The sequence below is a fragment of the Bos grunniens genome, chromosome 18 (genome assembly GCF_055505025.1).
Source record: "Bos grunniens cultivar Pamir isolate PY7600 chromosome 18, Bosgru_T2T1.0, whole genome shotgun sequence".
NCBI classification, from domain to species: domain Eukaryota; kingdom Metazoa; phylum Chordata; class Mammalia; order Artiodactyla; family Bovidae; genus Bos; species Bos grunniens.
The window spans coordinates 65694664-65720325 of NC_141182.1; the positions used below are offsets into that span (position 1 = coordinate 65694664).

The 25662-nt window shown below is 47.9% G+C and overlaps 1 protein-coding gene and 1 long non-coding RNA gene across 2 annotated transcripts in view; both read right to left on the reverse strand.

The window, feature by feature from the left end:
* Positions 1 to 15915: 15915 nt before the first annotated feature.
* LOC147354851 (uncharacterized) lies at positions 15916 to 17085 on the reverse strand. The gene is made up of 2 exons (XR_015146693.1): positions 16931 to 17085; positions 15916 to 16095 (listed from the first exon to the last, which is right to left on the reverse strand). It is a non-coding gene; the product is annotated as an uncharacterized LOC147354851 (long non-coding RNA).
* Positions 17086 to 21057: 3972 nt separating this feature from the next.
* Positions 21058 to 25662, reverse strand: part of LOC147354852 (zinc finger protein 792-like) — a 58091-nt gene continuing 53486 nt past the window's right edge. Inside the window, exons 3-4 of the mRNA XM_086354967.1 lie at positions 22015 to 22216; positions 21058 to 21094 (exon numbers count right to left, since the gene is read on the reverse strand). Coding sequence (XP_086211093.1) covers positions 22029 to 22216 — 188 coding nt within the window. The 3' untranslated portion in view covers positions 21058 to 21094; positions 22015 to 22028. The remainder of the gene's footprint in view (positions 21095 to 22014; positions 22217 to 25662) is intronic.

A 25662-nucleotide genomic window follows, 5' to 3' on the forward strand; every position in this document is an offset into this window, starting at 1 on the left:
AGCGGGACTCCTCTGACGCTTTCTCGGTCCTGTCCCGTCGGCCCCGTCTGACGGCTCCGGAACTTCTATCCGGACGAACACACCCGAGCAGCCAAAATGACCGCCCGGAGGAGGACGCCGGAAGCCCCGCCCCTCGCTAGGAGACACGCACGGAAACGCCTCTGTTCTGAGCCTTCATTGGCTCAGCTAGGCTGCTCAGCAGAGTATTCTGGGTAATGTAGTTCTCACGCTTGGGGGTAACTCACCCCACCCCTTTGCACCCTGACAAGTTTAGACCGGAGGGGCGCTGGGAAATGGAGTTCACCCATCCAAGGACTTAGAAGCCTCTTGTTCGTTCTTAAAAGGGCAGATCTCAGGACTTCTAGGGGATGTTGTGTTGTCTGAAGACATTCACCCAAGTTTCTGTGAACTTCATCATGCTGCCTGAGGCTACCTGTACCGTTTCTGAAGTTCTCAGAGGACACAGAACCAAGTACACATATCATTCCTAGTCCTTCAGATACAAAATGTGTCCGCTGGTAGCAGAAGCTAATAAACATTTCATGCTGCTACTGCTGCTAAGTCACTTCAGTCGTGTCCAACTCTGTGCGACCCCATAGACGGCAGCCCACCAGGCTCCCCCGTCCCTGGGATTCTCCAGGCAAGAACACTGGAGTGGGTTGCCATTTCCTTCTCCAATGCATGAAAGTGAAAAGTGAAAGTGAAGTCCCTCAGTCGTGTCCGACCCTCAGCGACCCCATGGACTGCAGCCTACCAGGCTCCGCCATCCATGGGATTTTCCAGGCAAGAGTACTGGAGTGGGTTGCCATTGCCTTCTAGGATTCTTAATCACTAGACCACCAGGGAAGCCTTGTCTTTAATAAATTTAAATGGAGTATAATCTATAAAAATACTGAATCACTATGTTATATACCTGGATTAGTTCCAGGTGTAAAACAACTATACTTCAATAAAAATAAACTAATAATGAAAAATAAACATTACCATGTTGCAATTAAATCTATACACTATGAAGTGTTAGACTCAGTTTGATCAGTCTCTGTATGTTTGGTCAGGAAGAAGAGAAAAAACACTCCAGGTAGGTCAGCGGGAGTACAAAGGTGGATCTCTATAGTCACTTCAGAAAATACTTCTAACAGCATAGTAAGTTATTGTGTCCAATTTAGCAAGCATATAATATTTTTATCATTTAGTTTCTTTTTGGATAGTCTGACAATTTCTCAAAAATAGCACAATGAAAGACATGCAGATTTCATACAGATTAACAGGTGTGGTATTCACAGATGGAGCATGTATGAAAAAGGTGTTCTGAACCCCGAACTGCACAGAGTAACTGAAACTATGATCTCATCACTGGGAAGTCGTTATCATTTCCCCTGGATTACAGAAACTGCTCTGCATGAGGAACTATTACCTGAAAAAAGTTATAAAATTCAAATTACAGAAAGCTATTAATGACTATGTAGTGATTCAGAGATTGTGTCTGAAATGTCTCAGAGGAGTATCAGTAGATGGTTAAAAATGTGAAAATCTTAGAGAAGTTTTAGCAGTGATGTCTGAGAAGAGATACAATTAAGCTGAGCATGTGACCAGAATAATTATTCTGAAGACACTGCCTTCTCCTTTTAGGTGCTAATGGCTGTCAAATTTTGCTAAACATTACTTATATTAAAAATACTTATTTAATACTTAAAACTAAAAGGGTTAAAAATAATTTTTAATAAAATCGATTTGATTTAATTGAATTTTTTAAGGAATCTTATCATTTCTCCTACATGAATACACAGTGACACATCATGTCTCTTCTGGAAAATCTCTCTCCTTTGGTGTTTCCATCAAAACCTCTCAGAAGTTACCACACACTGTCCTGGCTCCGTCTTACGCACACACACCCACACAGGATTCTTGGCACAGAAGTTACCACACACTGTCCTGGCTCCGTCTTACACACACACACCCACACAGGATCCTTGGCACAGAAGTTACCACACACTGTCCTGGCTCCGTCTTACGCACACACCCACACAGGATTCTTGGCACAGAAGTTACCACACACTGTCCTGGCTCCGTCTTACGCACACACCCACACAGGATCCTTGGCACAGAAGTTACCACACACTGTCCTGGCTCCGTCTTACGCACACCCACACAGGATCCTTGGCACAGAAGTTACCACACACTGTCCTGGCTCCGTCTTACGCACACACACCCACACAGGATCCTTGGCACAGAAGTTACCACACACTGTCCTGGCTCCGTCTTACGCACACACCCACACACAGGATCCTTGGCACAGAAGTTACCACACACTGTCCTGGCTCCGTCTTACGCACACACACCCACACAGGATCCTTGGCACAGAAGTTACCACACACTGTCCTGGCTCCGTCTTACACACACACACACAGGATCCTTGGCACAGAAGTTACCACACACTGTCCTGGCTCCGTCTTACGCACACACCCACACAGGATCCTTGGCACAGAAGTTACCACACACTGTCCTGGCTCCGTCTTACGCACACACCCACACAGGATCCTTGGCACAGAAGTTACCACACACTGTCCTGGCTCCGTCTTACACACACACACACAGGATCCTTGGCACAGAAGTTACCACACACTGTCCTGGCTCCGTCTTACGCACACACCCACACAGGATCCTTGGCACAGAAGTTACCACACACTGTCCTGGCTCCGTCTTACGCACACCCACACAGGATCCTTGGCACAGAAGTTACCACACACTGTCCTGGCTCCGTCTTACGCACACACACCCACACAGGATCCTTGGCACAGAAGTTACCACACACTGTCCTGGCTCCGTCTTACGCACACACCCACACACAGGATCCTTGGCACAGAAGTTACCACACACTGTCCTGGCTCCGTCTTACGCACACACACCCACACAGGATCCTTGGCACAGAAGTTACCACACACTGTCCTGGCTCCGTCTTACACACACACACACAGGATCCTTGGCACAGAAGTTACCACACACTGTCCTGGCTCCGTCTTACGCACACACCCCCACACAGGATCCTTGGCACAGAAGTTACCACACACTGTCCTGGCTCTGTCTTACGCACACACCCCCACACAGGATCCTTGGCACAGAAGTTACCACACACTGTCCTGGCTCCGTCTTACGCACACACCCCCACACAGGATCCTTGGCACAGAAGTTACCACACACTGTCCTGGCTCCGTCTTACGCACACACACCACACACAGGATCCTTGGCACAGAAGTTACCACACACTGTCCTGGCTCCGTCTTACGCACACACCCACACAGGATCCTTGGCACAGAAGTTACCACACACTGTCCTGGCTCCGTCTTACGCACACACCCACACAGGATCCTTGGCACAGAAGTTACCACACACTGTCCTGGCTCCGTCTTACGCACACACACCCACACAGGATCCTTGGCACAGAAGTTACCACACACTGTCCTGGCTCCGTCTTACGCACACACACCCACACAGGATCCTTGGCACAGAAGTTACCACACACTGTCCTGGCTCCGTCTTACGCACACACACCCACACAGGATCCTTGGCACAGAAGTTACCACACACTGTCCTGGCCTCGTCTTACGCACACACCACACAGGATCCTTGGCACAGAAGTTACCACACACTGTCCTGGCCTCGTCTTACGCACACACCCACAGGATCCTTGGCACAGAAGTTACCACACACTGTCCTGGCCTCGTCTTACGCACACACCCACAGGATCCTTGGCACAGAAGTTACCACACACTGTCCTGGCCTCGTCTTACGCACACACCCACACAGGATCCTTGGCACAGAAGTTACCACACACTGTCCTGGCCTCGTCTTACGCACACACCCACAGGATCCTTGGCACAGAAGTTACCACACACTGTCCTGGCCTCGTCTTACGCACACACCCACAGGATCCTTGGCACAGAAGTTACCACACACTGTCCTGGCTCCGTCTTACGCACACACACCACACACAGGATCCTTGGCACAGAAGTTACCACACACTGTCCTGGCTCCGTCTTACGCACACACCACACAGGATCCTTGGCACAGAAGTTACCACACACTGTCCTGGCTCCGTCTTACGCACACACCCACACAGGATCCTTGGCACAGAAGTTACCACACACTGTCCTGGCTCCGTCTTACGCACACACACCCACACAGGATCCTTGGCACAGAAGTTACCACACACTGTCCTGGCTCCGTCTTACGCACACACACCCACACAGGATCCTTGGCACAGAAGTTACCACACACTGTCCTGGCCTCGTCTTACGCACACACCACACAGGATCCTTGGCACAGAAGTTACCACACACTGTCCTGGCCTCGTCTTACGCACACACCCACAGGATCCTTGGCACAGAAGTTACCACACACTGTCCTGGCCTCGTCTTACGCACACACCCACAGGATCCTTGGCACAGAAGTTACCACACACTGTCCTGGCCTCGTCTTACGCACACACCCACACAGGATCCTTGGCACAGAAGTTACCACACACTGTCCTGGCCTCGTCTTACGCACACACCCACAGGATCCTTGGCACAGAAGTTACCACACACTGTCCTGGCCTCGTCTTACGCACACACCCACAGGATCCTTGGCACAGAAGTTACCACACACTGTCCTGGCCTCGTCTTACGCACACACCCACACAGGATCCTTGGCACAGAAGTTACCACACACTGTCCTGGCCTCGTCTTACGCACACACCCACAGGATCCTTGGCACAGAAGTTACCACACACTGTCCTGGCCTCGTCTTACGCACACACCCACACAGGATCCTTGGCACAGAAGTTACCACACACTGTCCTGGCTCCGTCTTACACACACACACCACACACAGGATCCTTGGCACAGAAGTTACCACACACTGTCCTGGCTCCGTCTTACGCACACACCACACAGGATCCTTGGCACAGAAGTTACCACACACTGTCCTGGCTCCGTCTTACGCACACACCCACACAGGATCCTTGGCACAGAAGTTACCACACACTGTCCTGGCTCCGTCTTACGCACACACACCCACACAGGATCCTTAGCACAGAAGTTACCACACACTGTCCTGGCTCCGTCTTACGCACACACACCCACACAGGATCCTTGGCACAGAAGTTACCACACACTGTCCTGGCCTCGTCTTACGCACACACCACACAGGATCCTTGGCACAGAAGTTACCACACACTGTCCTGGCCTCGTCTTACGCACACACCCACAGGATCCTTGGCACAGAAGTTACCACACACTGTCCTGGCCTCGTCTTACGCACACACCCACAGGATCCTTGGCACAGAAGTTACCACACACTGTCCTGGCCTCGTCTTACGCACACACCCACAAAGGATCCTTGGCACAGAAGTTACCACACACTGTCCTGGCCTCGTCTTACGCACACACCCACAGGATCCTTGGCACAGAAGTTACCACACACTGTCCTGGCCTCGTCTTACGCACACACCCACAGGATCCTTGGCACAGAAGTTACCACACACTGTCCTGGCCTCGTCTTACGCACACACCCACACAGGATCCTTGGCACAGAAGTTACCACACACTGTCCCGGCTCCGTCTTACGCACACACCACACAGGATCCTTGGCACAGAAGTTACCACACACTGTCCCGGCTCCGTCTTACGCACACACCCACACAGGATCCTTGGCACAGAAGTTACCACACACTGTCCTGGCTCCGTCTTACACACACACACCACACACAGGATCCTTGGCACAGAAGTTACCACACACTGTCCTGGCTCCGTCTTACGCACACACCACACAGGATCCTTGGCACAGAAGTTACCACACACTGTCCTGGCTCCGTCTTACGCACACACCCACACAGGATCCTTGGCACAGAAGTTACCACACACTGTCCTGGCTCCGTCTTACGCACACACACCCACACAGGATCCTTAGCACAGAAGTTACCACACACTGTCCTGGCTCCGTCTTACGCACACACCACACAGGATCCTTGGCACAGAAGTTACCACACACTGTCCTGGCCTCGTCTTACGCACACACCACACAGGATCCTTGGCACAGAAGTTACCACACACTGTCCTGGCCTCGTCTTACGCACACACCCACAGGATCCTTGGCACAGAAGTTACCACACACTGTCCTGGCCTCGTCTTACGCACACACCCACAGGATCCTTGGCACAGAAGTTACCACACACTGTCCTGGCCTCGTCTTACGCACACACCCACACAGGATCCTTGGCACAGAAGTTACCACACACTGTCCCGGCTCCGTCTTACGCACACACCACACAGGATCCTTGGCACAGAAGTTACCACACACTGTCCCGGCTCCGTCTTACGCACACACCACACAGGATCCTTGGCACAGAAGTTACCACACACTGTCCCGGCTCCGTCTTACGCACACACACCACACACAGGATCCTTGGCACAGAAGTTACCACACACTGTCCTGGCTCCGTCTTACACACACCCACACAGGATCCTTGGCACAGAAGTTACCACACACTGTCCTGGCTCCGTCTTACACACACCCACACAGGATCCTTGGCACAGAAGTTACCACACACTGTCCTGGCTCCGTGTTACACACACCCACACAGGATCCTTGGCACAGAAGTTACCACACACTGTCCTGGCTCCGTCTTACACACACCAACACAGGATCCTTGGCACAGAAGTTACCACACACTGTCCTGGCTCCGTCTTACACACACCCACACAGGATTCTTGGCACAGAAGTTACCACACACTGTCCCGGCTCCGTCTTACGCACACACCCACACAGGATCCTTGGCACAGAAGTTACCACACACTGTCCTGGCCTCGTCTTACACACACACACAGGATCCTTGGCACAGAAGTTACCACACACTGTCCTGGCTCCGTCTTACGCACACACACACACAGGATCCTTGGCACAGAAGTTACCACACACCGTCCTGGCTCCGTCTTACACACACCCACACAGGATCCTTGGCACAGAAGTTACCACACACTGTCCTGGCTCCGTCTTACACACACCCACACAGGATCCTTGGCACAGAAGTTACCACACACTGTCCTGGCTCCGTCTTACACACACCCACACAGGATTCTTGGCACAGAAGTTACCACACACTGTCCCGGCTCCGTCTTACGCACACACCCACACAGGATCCTTGGCACAGAAGTTACCACACACTGTCCTGGCTCCGTCTTACACACACCCACACAGGATTCTTGGCACAGAAGTTACCACACACTGTCCCGGCTCCGTCTTACGCACACACCCACACAGGATCCTTGGCACAGAAGTTACCACACACTGTCCTGGCCTCGTCTTACACACACACACAGGATCCTTGGCACAGAAGTTACCACACACTGTCCTGGCTCTGTCTTACGCACACACACACACAGGATCCTTGGCACAGAAGTTACCACACACTGTCCCGGCTCCGTCTTACGCACACACCCACACAGGAATCTTGGCACAGAAGTTACCACACACTGTCCTGGCCTCGTCTTACACACACACACAGGATCCTTGGCACAGAAGTTACCACACACTGTCCTGGCTCCGTCTTAGGCACACACCACACACAGGATCCTTGGCACAGAAGTTACCACACACTGTCCTGGCCTCGTCTTACACACACACACAGGATCCTTGGCACAGAAGTTACCACACACTGTCCTGGCCTCGTCTTACACACACACACAGGATCCTTGGCACAGAAGTTACCACACACTGTCCTGGCTCCGTCTTACGCACACACACACACAGGATCCTTGGCACAGAAGTTACCACACACTGTCCCGGCTCCGTCTTACGCACACACCCACACAGGATCCTTGGCACAGAAGTTACCACACACTGTCCTGTCCTCGTCTTACACACACACACAGGATCCTTGGCACAGAAGTTACCACACACTGTCCTGGCTCCGTCTTAGGCACACACACACACAGGATCCTTGGCACAGAAGTTACCACACACTGTCCTGGCTCCGTCTTAGGCACACACACACACAGGATCCTTGGCACAGAAGTTACCACACACTGTCCTGGCTCCGTCTTAGGCACACACACACACAGGATCCTTGGCACAGAAGTTACCACACACTGTCCCGGCTCCGTCTTAGGCACACACACCCACACAGGATCCTTGGCACAGAAGTTACCACACACTGTCCCGGCTCCGTCTTACACACCCACACAGGATCCTTGGCACAGAAGTTACCACACACTGTCCCGGCTCCGTCTTACACACCCACACAGGATCCTTGGCACAGAAGTTACCACACACTGTCCTGGCTCCGTCTTAGGCACACACACACACAGGATCCTTGGCACAGAAGTTACCACACACTGTCCTGGCTCCGTCTTAGGCACACACACACACAGGATCCTTGGCACAGAAGTTACCACACACTGTCCTGGCTCCGTCTTAGGCACACACACACACAGGATCCTTGGCACAGAAGTTACCACACACTGTCCCGGCTCCGTCTTAGGCACACACACCCACACAGGATCCTTGGCACAGAAGTTACCACACACTGTCCCGGCTCCGTCTTACACACCCACACAGGATCCTTGGCACAGAAGTTACCACACACTGTCCCGGCTCCGTCTTACACACCCACACAGGATCCTTGGCACAGAAGTTACCACACACTGTCCTGGCTCCGTCTTAGGCACACACACCCACACAGGATCCTTGGCACAGAAGTTACCACACACTGTCCTGGCTCCGTCTTAGGCACACACACCCACACAGGATCCTTGGCACAGAAGTTACCACACACTGTCCTGGCTCCGTCTTAGGCACACACACACACAGGATCCTTGGCACAGAAGTTACCACACACTGTCCCGGCTCCGTCTTAGGCACACACACCCACACAGGATCCTTGGCACAGAAGTTACCACACACTGTCCCGGCTCCGTCTTACACACCCACACAGGATCCTTGGCACAGAAGTTACCACACACTGTCCCGGCTCCGTCTTACACACCCACACAGGATCCTTGGCACAGAAGTTACCACACACTGTCCCGGCTCCGTCTTACACACCCACACAGGATCCTTGGCACAGAAGTTACCACACACTGTCCCGGCTCCGTCTTACACACCCACACAGGATCCTTGGCACAGAAGTTACCACACACTGTCCTGGCTCCGTCTCACACACACACAGGATCCTTGGCACAGAAGTTACCACACACTGTCCTGGCTCCGTCTTACGCACACACACAGGATCCTTGGCACAGAAGTTACCACACACTGTCCTGGCTCCGTCTTAGGCACACACACACACAGGATCCTTGGCACAGAAGTTACCACACACTGTCCCGGCTCCGTCTTAGGCACACACACCCACACAGGATCCTTGGCACAGAAGTTACCACACACTGTCCCGGCTCCGTCTTAGGCACACACACACACAGGATCCTTGGCACAGAAGTTACCACACACTGTCCTGGCTCCGTCTTAGGCACACACACACACAGGATCCTTGGCACAGAAGTTACCACACACTGTCCCGGCTCCGTCTTACACACCCACACAGGATCCTTGGCACAGAAGTTACCACACACTGTCCCGGCTCCGTCTTACACACCCACACAGGATCCTTGGCACAGAAGTTACCACACACTGTCCCGGCTCCGTCTTACACACCCACACAGGATCCTTGGCACAGAAGTTACCACACACTGTCCCGGCTCCGTCTTACACACCCACACAGGATCCTTGGCACAGAAGTTACCACACACTGTCCTGGCTCCGTCTTAGGCACACACACCCACACAGGATCCTTGGCACAGAAGTTACCACACACTGTCCTGGCTCCGTCTTAGGCACACACACCCACACAGGATCCTTGGCACAGAAGTTACCACACACTGTCCTGGCTCCGTCTTAGGCACACACACCCACACAGGATCCTTGGCACAGAAGTTACCACACACTGTCCTGGCTCCGTCTTAGGCACACACACACACAGGATCCTTGGCACAGAAGTTACCACACACTGTCCCGGCTCCGTCTTAGGCACACACACCCACACAGGATCCTTGGCACAGAAGTTACCACACACTGTCCCGGCTCCGTCTTACACACCCACACAGGATCCTTGGCACAGAAGTTACCACACACTGTCCCGGCTCCGTCTTACACACCCACACAGGATCCTTGGCACAGAAGTTACCACACACTGTCCCGGCTCCGTCTTACACACCCACACAGGATCCTTGGCACAGAAGTTACCACACACTGTCCTGGCTCCGTCTTAGGCACACACACCCACACAGGATCCTTGGCACAGAAGTTACCACACACTGTCCTGGCTCCGTCTTACGCACACACACAGGATCCTTGGCACAGAAGTTACCACACACTGTCCTGGCTCCGTCTTACACACACACACACAGGATCCTTGGCACAGAAGTTACCACACACTGTCCCGGCTCCGTCTTACACACACCCACACAGGATCCTTGGCACAGAAGTTACCACACACTGTCCTGGCTCCGTCTCACACACACACAGGATCCTTGGCACAGAAGTTACCACACACTGTCCTGGCTCCGTCTTACGCACACACACAGGATCCTTGGCACAGAAGTTACCACACACTGTCCTGGCTCCGTCTTAGGCACACACACACACAGGATCCTTGGCACAGAAGTTACCACACACTGTCCCGGCTCCGTCTTAGGCACACACACCCACACAGGATCCTTGGCACAGAAGTTACCACACACTGTCCCGGCTCCGTCTTACACACCCACACAGGATCCTTGGCACAGAAGTTACCACACACTGTCCCGGCTCCGTCTTACACACCCACACAGGATCCTTGGCACAGAAGTTACCACACACTGTCCCGGCTCCGTCTTACACACCCACACAGGAAACTTGGCACAGAAGTTACCACACACTGTCCTGGCTCCGTCTTAGGCACACACACCCACACAGGATCCTTGGCACAGAAGTTACCACACACTGTCCTGGCTCCGTCTTACGCACACACACAGGATCCTTGGCACAGAAGTTACCACACACTGTCCTGGCTCCGTCTTACACACACACACACAGGATCCTTGGCACAGAAGTTACCACACACTGTCCCGGCTCCGTCTTACACACACCCACACAGGATCCTTGGCACAGAAGTTACCACACACTGTCCTGGCTCCGTCTCACACACACACAGGATCCTTGGCACAGAAAGTTACCACACACTGTCCTGGCTCCGTCTTACGCACACACACAGGATCCTTGGCACAGAAGTTACCACAGACTGTCCTGGCTCCGTCTTAGGCACACACACACACAGGATCCTTGGCACAGAAGTTACCACACACTGTCCCGGCTCCGTCTTAGGCACACACACCCACACAGGATCCTTGGCACAGAAGTTACCACACACTGTCCCGGCTCCGTCTTACACACCCATACAGGATCCTTGGCACAGAAGTTACCACACACTGTCCCGGCTCCGTCTTACACACCCACACAGGATCCTTGGCACAGAAGTTACCACACACTGTCCCGGCTCCGTCTTACACACCCACACAGGATCCTTGGCACAGAAGTTACCACACACTGTCCTGGCTCCGTCTTACACACACACACACAGGATCCTTGGCACAGAAGTTACCACACACTGTCCTGGCTCCGTCTTACACACACCCACACAGGATCCTTGGCACAGAAGTTACCACACACTGTCCTGGCTCCTTCTCACACCCACACAGGATCCTTGGCACAGAAGTTACCACACACTGTCCTGGCTCCGTCTCACACACACACAGGATCCTTGGCACAGAAGTTACCACACACTGTCCCGGCTCCGTCTTACGCACACACACAGGATCCTTGGCACAGAAGTTACCACACACTGTCCTGGCTCCGTCTTACGCACACACACAGGATCCTTGGCACAGAAGTTACCACACACTGTCCTGGCTCCGTCTTACACACACTCAGGATCCTTGGCACAGAAGTTACCACACACTGTCCTGGCTCCGTCTTACACACACACAGGATCCTTGGCACAGAAGTTAGCACACACTGTCCTGGCCTCGTCTTACGCACACACCCACACAGGATCCTTGGCACAGAAGTTACCACACACTGTCCTGGCTCCGTCTTACGCACACACCACACAGGATCCTTGGCACAGAAGTTACCACACACTGTCCTGGCTCCGTCTTACGCACACACCACACAGGATCCTTGGCACAGAAGTTACCACACACTGTCCTGGCTCCGTCTTACACACACACAGGATCCTTGGCACAGAAGTTAGCACACACTGTCCTGGCCTCGTCTTACGCACACACCCACACAGGATCCTTGGCACAGAAGTTACCACACACTGTCCTGGCTCCGTCTTACGCACACACACACCACACAGGATCCTTGGCACAGAAGTTACCACACACTGTCCCGGCTCCGTCTTACGCACACACACACAGGATCCTTGGCACAGAAGTTACCACACACTGTCCTGGCTCCGTCTTACGCACACACACACACAGGATCCTTGGCACAGAAGTTACCACACACTGTCCCGGCTCCGTCTCACACACACAGGATCCTTTCAGCCCTTCAGTTTTTCCAGTCTTCTAAAGCTTCCACAAGTCAGTCAACTTTTAGGACTTCTTCTTCTCCATTTGAAAGCAACTTCACCCAGCCAATATGCTTAGAAAATGCAAATAAATTTTTTGGAGATCAGCTTAAAGTTCAAATTAACAGTAAATTTTGTAACTTAGTGTTAAAATTAAAAAAAAAGGAAAATAAATCCTCTGAGGCAAAAGGAGAGTTTCATCACCGATCATCCACTTTTTCTTAAGGCATTTACTTAAGAAAACTTGTCTTTTCTTCCTTTGCCCATTATGATATATTTTTAAAAGCTATATAAGCCTTTTGCCAGATTTGCATTCTGGATACCTTTTGCTCCAGGACCTGAGAGATTGTTCTTTTAAATTCAATCATTACATAAGAGCGTGCCCTTATCTTCCAGTTTCTATAGGAGAGGAGCCTGACTTCAGCAGGTGCCAGGCTCTAATTTATAAAACTACCTCCTGTCATAAAGGTATAAGAAATGTATTTTTCTTTAGATAAAGACACTTGGCAAACACCAATGGTCATTCCAATTACAAGGTAATTTAGCATGAATGATACAAAAAAAATGGTACTGTCAAATCCTCTTACTGGAGAACTAGTTCTCATTTATCTCAAGAACATGTATGTAACACATTGTACTGCATGGTCACATAAAAGGATGAGGTTCCTTACTGACTTCATGATCTCCTTACTAGACTGCCTGTAATGCATATCACATTCTGCCTCAATGCTTCTTCAACAGGAAAAAAAAAAAAAAAGTTTTCTCTCTCTTCTTTTTATGTGAAGAAGTCTTCTGGGTTAGCAGGACACTTTATTTAAAACTATGTTTCCACAACAGTTCCTACCTTAGAACACCACAAAACTGAACAGTAAACAATCACGCTATACAGTTATAAACTGGGCTTTTGTATATGTGCAGGCCTTTGTGTGGAAATCTAAAGCACCACTGCCTGAGTATTCATCATGTAGAATACTGGGTAGATTCTAGGCTTATGTGATAGGTCTGTCCAAGTGAGGTCCCTGTCAGGAGGGCAGAAGTAACACCTACACACAAAGGCAGCATCAGTATCAATTCTTCACAGACTCAGAGAGTAAGCCCCCAAGTTAATATCATGAGAAGAGCAAAAGATTAGTCCACAAAATCAAAGTAAATAAGCGAAATAAAGACTTTACTCAAAATGATGCACTTAATTTCAAATAAACAACAGTAGAGATAATCAGATGTACTTAGAAGCAAACTACTGCTTAATCTAAGCACTGTATTGAACATGGAAAACCTGGAATTTAAGTCAACTTGTGCCAAACAATGGTAGTTGCAGTTCTATATGGATATTTGTCCCATGACTGAGATGTGTGGATAAACTGTGAGTAGATTTATATAATACAAATAATTTCAGGCTTAGGTTGAGAAGACAAAAATTTAAACGTGTTATAAAACACCAGAAGTGAGTTAGGAAAAAAGACTACGACTACCAGAGTTTTGATGGCTGTGGCTCTGACCCCTGAAGTTACTCCCCTGAGTACGTTATGTTACAAGATAAAAGAACTTTGCAGATGTAATTCAAGTAGCTAATTGTTTGACTTGAAAACAGAGATTATTCAGGTTGGCCTAATGTAATCACATGAGTTCTTAACGTAGAGAACTTGTTCTGGCTGAAACAGAAGTGGAAGTCAGGCAGATCTGAAGTGGGAGAAGAAATTCTCTACTTGACAATCTCCTGCTGTGGCTAGAATATAGAGGAATTCAGAGGGAAACTATGAGAAGGAATTAACTGTGCTTTGTGAGAGTGAAAGTGGAGCTAGAGCTCCAGATGAACAGAAATAAATGAACCCATTATTATATTTGGGAGACTTCAACATCCCTCTACCAGAAAGGGACAGCTCCAGCAGGCAGAAAATCAGTTAAGGACATATTTAAACTCAAAGCACCTTCAATCAATTTAATATAATTGATATCTACAAGACTACTTCATCAAAAAAGAGCAGATTGCATATTCTTCTCAAGCTCACATGGAATATGCACTACCACATTTTCTGGGCTATAAAATATACCTTAACAAACTTAAAAGAATAGAAATCACACAATGTCTGATCTCAGACAACAATGGAATTAAAGTAGAAATCAAAAAGATAAAGATAGCTGGAAAATCCCAAAATACATGGAGCTGAAAAAAACATAGTTTTAAATAATTCAAGGACACTTATGAGTCAGGAGAAATCTCAAGAGAAATTTCAAACTGCTTGAAACTAAATGAAAACAATTTACCAAAACTTGTGGGTTGCAGAGAAAGCAGTGCCTAGAGGAAAATTTACAGCATAAAAAGAATATACAAAATCATTAGTCTGAACTTCCATCCTAGAAAACTCTAAAAAGAAATGCAAATTAAATCCAAAACAGAAAAAGAAATAAAAATTAGAATAGAAACCAATGAAGTGGAAAACAGGAGAGCATGGGTGTTCGATTTTCTCAAATGTTTTTACAGCATTTATTAATTTCTTTAAATGATACAGGCTTATTCAGATTGTCTATTCTTACTTTCTAGTGAAGAACTGCATCAATAATTACTAACCTTCCAAAGAAGAAAGCACCAGGCCCAAAGAGATTCACTAGTGAATTTTACCAAATATTTAAGGAAGATATTATACCAGTTATCTACAATCCCTTCCAGATGAAAAGTGCAGAGGAAATACTCCCTGACTCATTCTACGAGGCCAATATCACTCTAATACCAAAACCAGACAATGACATTACAAGGAAACTACGGACCAATATCTCTCATGAGCACAGAAGCAAATCCAACAATGTGTAAAAAGAATTATTCACCACAACCAAATGGAATTACCCTAGGTATGCAAGGGTAGTTTAATATTTAAATACAAATTAACTTTGGCCACCTGATACAAAGAGCTGACTCATTAGAAAAGACCCTGATGCTGGGAAAGATTGAAGGTAGGCAAAGGGGACGACAGAGGACAAGATGATTGGATGGCATCACCGACTTAATGGACGTGAGTTTGAGCAAGCTCTGGGAGATGGTGAAGGACAGGGAAGCCTGGCATGCTGCAGTCCATGGGGCTGCAAAGAGTCGGACACAACTGAGCAACTGAAAAACAACAATCACATCAACAGGCTAAAAGAAGAAAAATCACATGATCATATCATAGATGCAGAAAAAACATTTGAGAAAATCCAACATTTGAAGAAAATCTACAAAAATACAATAAATAGACATAATAAACATAGCATAATAAGTATCAGGTTGTGAAATAAAGATCTTACTCAAAATGATGCATTTAATTTCAAATAAACAAAAGCAGAGATGATCAGATATACTTAGAAGCAAACTGCTGCTTAATCTTACTTGTGAGAAGTTCAAAGCTTTTCCACGAAAATCAGGAACAAGGCAAGTATGTCTTGCTACCCATTGCTTTTCAGCATTGTCCTGGAAGTCCTAGCTAATTCAGTAAGACAAGAAAATAAAATGAAAAGGTATAGATTGGGAAGGGAGAAATAAAACTGTCTCTGTAAACAAGTGATAAGACAGTCTCTATGTATAATACCTGAAAGAATCAACAACAACAAAAATTCTCAATCCAGTAAGAAATTATAGCAAGGTTGTTGCTATATGTCAGCAGTGAATGAATGGAATTTAAAATTTAAAATATATCACCATTTATATTAGCATCCCCCAAAATTAAATACTCAGGTACACATCTAACAAAACATATACAAGAGCTATATGGAGAAAACTACCAAATTCTGACAAAAGATACCAAAGAGAAACTAAATAAATGGAAGAGACATCTCATATTTATGAAAGGAAGGTGCAATATTGTCATCCAAGTGTACACTGAATCTAAGAAGAGTTTCAGGATATAAGCTCATAATTCCAGAAGGAAGGTGTGAGAGGGGTCTAGTCACATTCAGATCCACAGGGCATAGCCCTGCCTTCTCTTCTGTAGAGTAACAGAACCTCAGATACCCTGATGGAGGGGGAGTGCCAGTCTTACAGCCCACATGGACTGGGATTCATAGAGTCATAGAGTAACACCCCAACATGCAACACAGCAATGTCAGGCTGTTCCTGTTGCTGCTGTTTTTGAAGAAACTTTCCTCTCTTTATGAATCCACTCTGCTTGCAAACACTGCTTCTATCAATTCTCCTGACAGCAAGGCAGACAGTTGACTTAGCAAAATAAACCTTTATTCGAGTTCTATTTTGACTACTCTCCTTTGAGAACTATCTCACTTCAAATGTGTTAGAAAATGTATTTTCCCTCAGTTACTTACTTTCAGTTATGTCAATTTTTTATTTTCATTGTTGAAGACTTATCATCCCTTCCCATCTGTCTAAGAAGCTGGATTTTCATGAGTCTGGATCATAGTTTCACTCCTTATAGCTTGCTTCTTGTTCTTTTTAATGAACTGCTTCTCATTCTCTATACCTAGAAGAATTAATTGACCCAAAATATTATACGTGTTTCCATGTTCAAAAACTATATAACTCTTAACAGTCTCTCATTTTCAGAATTGTGCCACTTCCTGATATTTATGTGTCATTTCTACCATAATGCATCTCTCTCATTTCCCCTCTCTGTCCCTCTTCTCTTTCCTGTTTTACCCCACGTGTTTGTTCTCTATCTCTGATCCAAGATCACACCTGGTCAGAAATAACTTACTAAATGTATGCAGTGACCTTGTACTCAGGCTCCATGAAAAGGGAACACAGGAAAGTGATGAGCCATCTAGAGTGGCTTCCAGACTTGGAATCTTCTCCATATGGATGTACTTCTGGCAAAATGAGGAAGTGTTACTGAGCTGAAGTCAAGACAGGTTCTAGATGTCAGACATTCTCTCTCTCTCTCTCTCTCTCTCTCTGTTCTTCATACTATTTAGTGGAATCCAGAAGAATGGATGTGTGTTTAGACACAGTTACGAAACTTAAAATTTATAATGCCATTGTATTTCTGTTTTACGCTCTTCCATCTGCCTTCTGAAAACCTCTGTTGCCTCTTCACATTGCAGACCCACGAACATTTCTATAATGCACTCTTGTAGATGATGCTAGATAACACACTACATGGTTGGAGAGGGCCACCTGAACACAACTCAAGGTAAGTCCATGGGATTGTCCGCAGGACCAGGGAGGTGATGCAGGCTAAGGGTCAGGCCGCTTTGCTGTACTAGGAAATAAAGAGCACAGAAGGGAAGGCCTTGCAAGGTGAAGGACACAGCTATGGGATGGGGTATTTGGAGAAGAACAGGGCCTACAACCAGTTTATCTGTAAGTAATTTCCAGAGGGCTCCTGTTTGCTGGTGACACATGACCACTAGAGTAGAAGGGTAAGTCCAGGACCAAGAATATCCAATTGCAATAGAATAGTCTGTGTTCAAGGACTATTCAAAGATAGGTACACACCTCACGACACAATATGTAAAAGTCAACATTGGAGAGCACTGCAGAAGGAGCAGTAAGAAAAGCAGGTGAGAGTCAAGAGAGGTGAGGATTAGTCCTGTATGGTATGTGAGAGTAGAACAGACGAGTAGAATAGACAAGTCATCAAAATGTCAAGAATTGGGAAGCAACACCAGAAATGAGGTGTAGCTGCTAGAACTGGCACAAAATCAAACACAGTAAGCTTCTTCTATAATCTGAACACAGGCTTTATGTCATGCCCTCCCCCAGGTGCCATTTAAGACCAGAAGCCTCCTGATGCATTTTGCTGTGACTGGATGAACAGTCATTTGTGAACCACTGAATGCACTCCATTCTACTCCCGGGATGAGCAAATACACATGGCAACCATGTGATGCAATTACTTAGAGAAAGACATTACAAAGTGTAGCCAGTACTAGGCCAGAATAGCTCAGCACACAGTAGTACACAGGAAAGAAAACTATTACAGAAAACTTCAGAGAGTCTTGCAAGAAAAGACCATGGTCCACGTAATTAGTAAACATGTCAATGATGGCAAATCCTGGCACAGGCAGGCATGAGGAAATGTCAGCTAGAAGACAGAAATAGGATCTAGGGTACTAGAGTGCTTTAGATCTGGACAAAGTCACCAGGTCAGGCAGAGGGCAAGCAAAATAGAATCCATTACAGTGACCAGTAGATGGCTGACCCTGAATCATTCTTTGTGAGGCTTCATGAAAGCAGAAGTTGGGGCTTTTCAAGGAGAGAAGAGGGCAGTGCACACACCTTATCCAACCAGCCCCAGCACCTACTTAGGGACTTGGGGAAGGACGCACTGTCTGTGGTTCTGATGTAGGAAGGGCAGACCAGGCTCTAGGGTGAAGAGAGAGCAGGGAATACATCTGGCACAGAGGTGGGTGTGAGGACCTCACCCAGGGAGGTTTTAAGCTCAAGGTCCTCCAGCATCAAGGCACAACTGTCCGTGGCCCTCGTCAGTTTGGCCCACGCCTCTCAGAAGTGTGGCGCACGGGCTCAGCAGTTGCAGCTCGCGGCTCCAGAGCACGGGCTCAGTGGTTCTGGTGCACCCGTTTGGTTGCCTTGTGGCACGCGGGATCCTCCCAGACCAGGGATCGAACCTGTGTCCCCTGCATTGGCAGGTGGATTCTTAACCACTTGACCACCAGGAAGCCCTTCATTTAAGGTCTTAACATACAACTTTGCAGAATGCACACAGGTTTGCTCAGCAAATTCAGACAGGATTCAATCTAGCATAGACCTCCCACAGCACCCATTGAGGGTGGAAACATCTAAGCTTTCTATGGCCTCTCTTCCTGTATGGCTGCTCCTTGCCTAAGACTAAGCCACACAAACCCACCAGTCAACCTTGGATGCCCATGGCCCGCTTCCATTTCTGTGCAGCTCTCGCTGTCCTTCAGCAATGACAGCCTTCTCTGTCCAGCTAACCCTCATTCAAGTCACCCCAATCCCGCTAATTATCACAAATGACCATATTTGCCTCTGTCCATATCCACCAGGCTGAATGGATCATTCCAGGCCCCACTAAAGTCCTCACAAAATACTGCTGAGTCCCTAGTGAAGTGAATAAGCAATAGCTCCGGTCTGCATGTCATCCTGCTTCAATCACTGCTATGCCTTGGCACCCAACTCATATCTACTCTTCTCTTGGAAGCCTTGGCCACTTACCAGGCTCTCATGTCTGATACACCCTACCTTTATGGCCACATACCTCCCTCAACTGCATTTGAAAAGTGAAAGCGATAGCTGTTCAGTTGTGCCTGACTCTGCAACCCTATGTACTGTAGCCTGCCAGGCTCCTGTCCGTGGAATTCTCCAGGTAAGGATACTGGAGTGGGTTGCCATTCCCTTCTCCAGGGGATCTCCCTGACCCAGGGGTCGAACCCAGGTCTCCTGCACTGAAGATTCTTTACCATCTGAGCCACCAAGAAACCCAATACCATCCCTCAGGTACTCAAGCAAGAGCCCCAGTGCTCAGCCTCTATCCTCCACTTCCCATTCCCTGAACAGCGTTAGGACTGTAACATGAAGATTATACCTCCTAAATGTGACCACAGGTCACTCACTTGGGTCCACATAGTAGCTACCACATTTTGGATATCTCCACTTGAATCCCTCTTTCGATTTCCCAATTTGTGAGTCCAGCTGCCAATTTGATGCCTCCACTTACTGGTCCCTGAAATACCTCAGATTCTTAATATGGTCAAAACAAAGCTTCTGATAAACCCAGTGATTATTACTCACACTATCAACTTCCTCATCTCAGCTGGAGCTTCCATCCCTACAGCTGTTAAGACCAAACACCCTGGGGTTATCTCTGGTTTCTCTGTTTCACTTCTCACCATCCAAAATAGAAAATCAAGTTGCCCCTTTTTAGAACATGCATCCAGACTTCAACCTCATCTACTAAATCACAACTCTGGCCCATTAACTCTCAGCTAGACTATGTCAGTAGCCTCTACCGGGATTTGCCTCACTCCTCTCACTCCCACAGTCTGTTTCCCACTCTACATACAGTCAGAGATAGCTTTTGAAGACCTTGATAATATCACCTCCCTCCTCTGATTGAAACCACCCAATAACTCCAGAATAGATGCTCAATTTCTCAGGTATTCATCCTATATTTCATGTTCATACCAGATAAGGATACCTGTGCTTCCTCAACACCCCCACCTTAATTTTATTATTTTTTTCCCCACCTTAATTTTAATACTAAGTATTTGCACATGGTGGTACCAGCTCCTGGGTTAACTTTCCACACTACTTTACGATGGTTGCCAGAAATGGAAATATAACCATATAACTTCTAATATGGACTTAAGACTCTGGGCATAGGGTTTCTCAAGGGTGCCCAGAGCCAAGGATTAGGAAGACGGCACCTAAGACTTCCTGGGTTCCACAAACCAGAAAACATGTGAGTGAGGGTTAGAGTCAGAAAGGAACTAGGACACCCTCTACATACCCGTTTTGTTTCTATTAAGTACTTCTGCAGCCTTGGGACTCTGTGGAAAGAGACAGACCTTAGAAAAACGTAACAGTGGGGACAGAAAGGTTGAGGCTCATGTCACCCCATATGCATCCTTGCCTAGCCCAAGCCAGGTGACCTCAATTTGGTCGTCTGACCTCGGTGCACTTTGTCGCTCCTTACCAGCAGTGTGACCTTGAACAAGATTCAACCTCCTAGTGCCTCAGCGTTCTCATCACTCCCCTCAAATCTGTTTTTCCTTTGAATAGCCTTGGGAAACATTTTAAAAGCAAATGTAAATCCTGTTCCCCTTTTTGTTCAAAACTCTCCACACCTTCTTGCTGCTGCTGCTAAGTCGCTTCAGTCGTGTCTGACTCTGTGCGACCCCACAGAAGGCAGCCCACCAGGCTCCTCTGTCCCTGGGATTCTCCAGGCAAGAATACTGGAGTGGGATGCCATTTCCTTCTCCAATGCATGCATGCATGCATGCTAAGTCGCTTTAGTCGTGTCCGACTCTGTGTGACCCCATGGACAACAGCCCACCAGGCTCCTCTGTCCATGGGATTCTCTAGGCAAGAATACTGGAGTGGGTTGCCATGTCCTTCTCCCCACACCTTCTTAGGTCCCGACAATAAAGATACAAAGACTGTCAGCCTGACAGTCCGGGCATGACTCCGCTTCTCATTGTCTGGGTCCTGCAGACATCAGATGCACCCAGGTTTCCTGAATCCTCCCGCCACAGTCCGACCTCCAAGCCTCTGTAGCTGCGGGTCCCTCCGCCCATCACCCTGTCCCACGCGCCATCACACAGTCCATCACACACAGGGACCACCCACGACCGCCTCACCGTCCTGGAGCCCGGGGCCTGGGCTGCGGGCACGTGAGCAGGAGCCTCGCACTCGGGGCTTTCGTGTCCGGTGGGGTGAGGGCAGTGCGCGCCCGAAGGACGACGTTTACCTGAGGCTGGTCCCTCAGCGCCGCCGCCTCCAGCGACTCTGGGCGTGGCGGGCCCAGGAACGGCGGGGAGACTCGGGCGAGGCGGTCCCCAGACGGCGTCTCCGAAGCTCAGACCCGTCTCTGTGCAGCGACGACAGTCCCTCCCATCGAACGTTCTCGGTCCCATCGCCCAGTCCTAACAGGCCTCCGGACCTGAACGGACCTAGAGCACTTAAAACGGCCGCCTTAGGAAGGAGGCCGGAAGTCCCGCCCCAACGAGGTGTGCTTTGAACGGAAATCGCCTGTTTCCTGGTAATTCATTCGTTATCAATGCTGCCCTTTACTCTGAACATCCCGGGTAATGTAGTTCGAACACACGAGCAAGTCACGGGCAAAGGCTCTCCCTGCGAGACTTTCAGGAGAAAGAGAAAAGGCTAAGCTCCCTAGTGAGCGTCGCTGGGAAACCATGACTCCAGTTCTAAGGACAGAGACGCGGCTTTTCTTCTTCATAAAGGAGCCACACTAGAATCTGTGGGATCAGTCTGCAGTGGATCACCGAAGTGTTTGTGTTACTAAACGGAACTTGTCCACTGGCTCCACAAAGCCGATCTAGCGCCACCTGGTGGCGATGAAAGAAAGTACAAAATTTATTGCAGGGCACCCATCAAGGGAGTGGGGGACAAGACTCAAATCCACTCCCGCGGGGTCTTTGAGTTAGGGGTGCTTTTTAAAATATTTATGTATTTGACTGTGTCTGATCTTAGTTGCAGCATGTTGGCTCTTCAGTTGCAATGCGTGGGCTTGTCCGGAAGCACATGAGATCTTAGATCCTCTACCAGGGTGGAACCCGTGGCTCCTGCACGGTCAAGTCCCAGTCTCTTTTTATTGCTTCTCATGAAGAACAAGTTAAATGCTCTCATTTGCCTGCAAATCCCAGTCAGGAACTGAGCCTGAAGGAGCTCCAATAAGTCACCTGAAGATTCTCAGGTGAAAAACCCATTCTGACACCCTAGTGTCCTGTAGCACTGGCCACCCGAAGCGTGGCTTCATGGATCAGCTTGGACTGTGAGCGTCAGGAGGAGCGCAGGGTGGCTGGGCTCAGTGTGTCACCACTGCCACACCCTCCTAATGGGAACGGGCGACTCGGCTTTTCCTCCTCTGAAGACCAGGGGACAGGATCTCTCCTTATGCCTGTTTACAGGGGGTCAGGGAGGGTAGAAGGTGGGTGACTGTCATTTCTCTGTGAGTCAAGGCAATGGGATCCAGGGTGTGAACCCAACAACTAGGCTGCAAACCCAGGCTGCCTGACCCAGGCTTGGAGAGACTAACCCCTGCCCTCCTATTTCCCTCCACACTGGGCTTTTGAGATGTACTATCCATCCTGATGGCACTTAATCCATCTAACGGTCCTGCTCCAACCCACCATCACCCATAATGGAACAGGAAAATGGGCAAACACTACAAAGCAAGGGTTTATTATTCAGTCTGGACTTTAGAAATTGACGAACGACATATTAGGGCGGATTAATCTTATTTTCCCCTGCTTGGGCCGTGTGGCATGAGGCTTGTGAGATCTTAGTTCCCCAACTAGGGACTGAACCTGGGCCTCAGACAGTGAAAGAGCAAAGTCCTAACTGCTAGACCGTTAGGAAATTCCCAGGGTATATTAATCTTAAAAATGTATGGTACATGTGTCCCATTACACTGTGCATAACAAAACCTGAAAAAGCTCAGGACACAGTCTTCCAGCACTGAAAGCAAATCTTAACAATCACATTATTCAACCAGTGAAGATGGATGACTCTTCAATGTACATCTTTGTCCTACTTGTTAAAAAAAAAAAAAGAAAAAACGAAACGAAAATAGCCAAAGTTCATAAAGTAGGCAGAAGACAAAAGTGGGTATTTTATAAGATAGAGCAAATGAAAAAAGAGACCAAACATCTGAAAAAAAAAAAAAAAAAAAAGCTAATCATGAATTCTTAGAGGAAAAAAAAAAAAAACCAGCAAGACAGCATGATAAACTTACTAAAAGGGCTAAAATTACTAACGACTGACCAAATAAAGTATTCACTAGGATGTGGAGAAACCGGAACCCTCATACAGTGCTGGAAAGAATGTAAAAAAACACAATTACTAGGTCACAAATTGTTAGCTTCTTCAAAAGCTAAATAGTCACAGGCCTCATGATTCAGACACAGCAATATTCTTCGACCAAAAAATAAAAGAAATAAATATCCTTATAAAAACTGTATACAAATGTTTGCACCAACTTATTTTCTACAGTCAAAATCTGGAAATATCCAAAATGCACATAAACAAGTGAATGTTTCTGTTCATTTCAGTCACTCAGTCGTGTCTGACTCTTTGTGACCCCATGGACTGCAGCATGCCAAGCTTCCCTGTCCATCACCAACTCCCAGAGCTTGCTCAAACTCATGTGCATTGAGTCGGTGATGCCATCCAACCATCTCATCCCCTATTGTCCCCTTTTCCTCCTGCCTTCAATCTTTCCCAGCATCAGAGTCTTTTCCAGTCAGTCAGTTCTTCGCATCAGGTGACTGAAGAATTGGAGTTTCAGTATCAGTCCTTCCAATTACTATTCAGGACTGATTTCCTTTAGGATTGACTGGTTTGATGTCCTTGCAGTTCAAGGGACTCTCAAGAGTCTTCTCCAACACCACAGTTCAAAAGCATCAATTCTTCAGCACTCAGCTTTCTTTATGGTCCGACTCTCACATCAGTACATGACTACTGGAAAAACCATAGCTTTGACTAAACGGACCTTTGTTGGCAAAGTAATGTCTCTGCTTTTGAATATGCTGCCTAGGTTTGTCATGAACAAGTGAATGGTTAAATAGCAGTATATCTAAAGAGGATTGAACCAAGAAAAAGGAGGGGGATGAACCATTCATGTAACATCTATATTACAAATATAATATCACATAAAATAATTATAGGGAAAAAGCAACACTTAAGGATTCCATCATATAAATTATAGAAAATGTAAAGGTATCTATTATAAAGGAAAGCAAATAGTAGTTGTGGTGTACAGGCTCAGTTGCCTCGAGGTGTGTGAAATCTTGCTCGACCACGGATTGAATCTGTGTCCCCTGAATTGGCAGGTGGGTTCTTATCCACTGTACCACCAGGAAAGTCTCAATATTTCATTTTAAATATGTACACCTTACTACATGTAAATTATACCTATACAAAGCTTAAAAAAAAAAAACAAACACTGAGATGTACATCCTCCTTTCTTTGAAAACAGATTTGGCAACCCTATACTGAAGGAAAGTTACAAGGCTCAAAATAGCCTGGAGTTAAAACTCACCTCCGGGTCCTCCCCACTATTCTATGCAAAACAAAGAACTCTCTCACTCAAAGAAAAAAATGGACATTAAGGTTGATTAGGCCCAGCTGGTCCCAGCCTCTGGCCGATCTCCAGAATTCCTTGACCCAGCTGTTTAAGAGATAACTACTCTGAACAATCTTGGAGAACAGGCCCCCTTAAGACAGTAGATTTCCACATATATACCTATATATAGTTACTCTTTTCTTGGGTTAGTGCAGCAGCTCACTAATCTGATTGCTGCCCCTTCTCGCCTCATTAAATGTGGTCTGTTCCTGTAAAGTGCTGGTCTGGTTCTTTTTCATTGGGAGGTTGAGG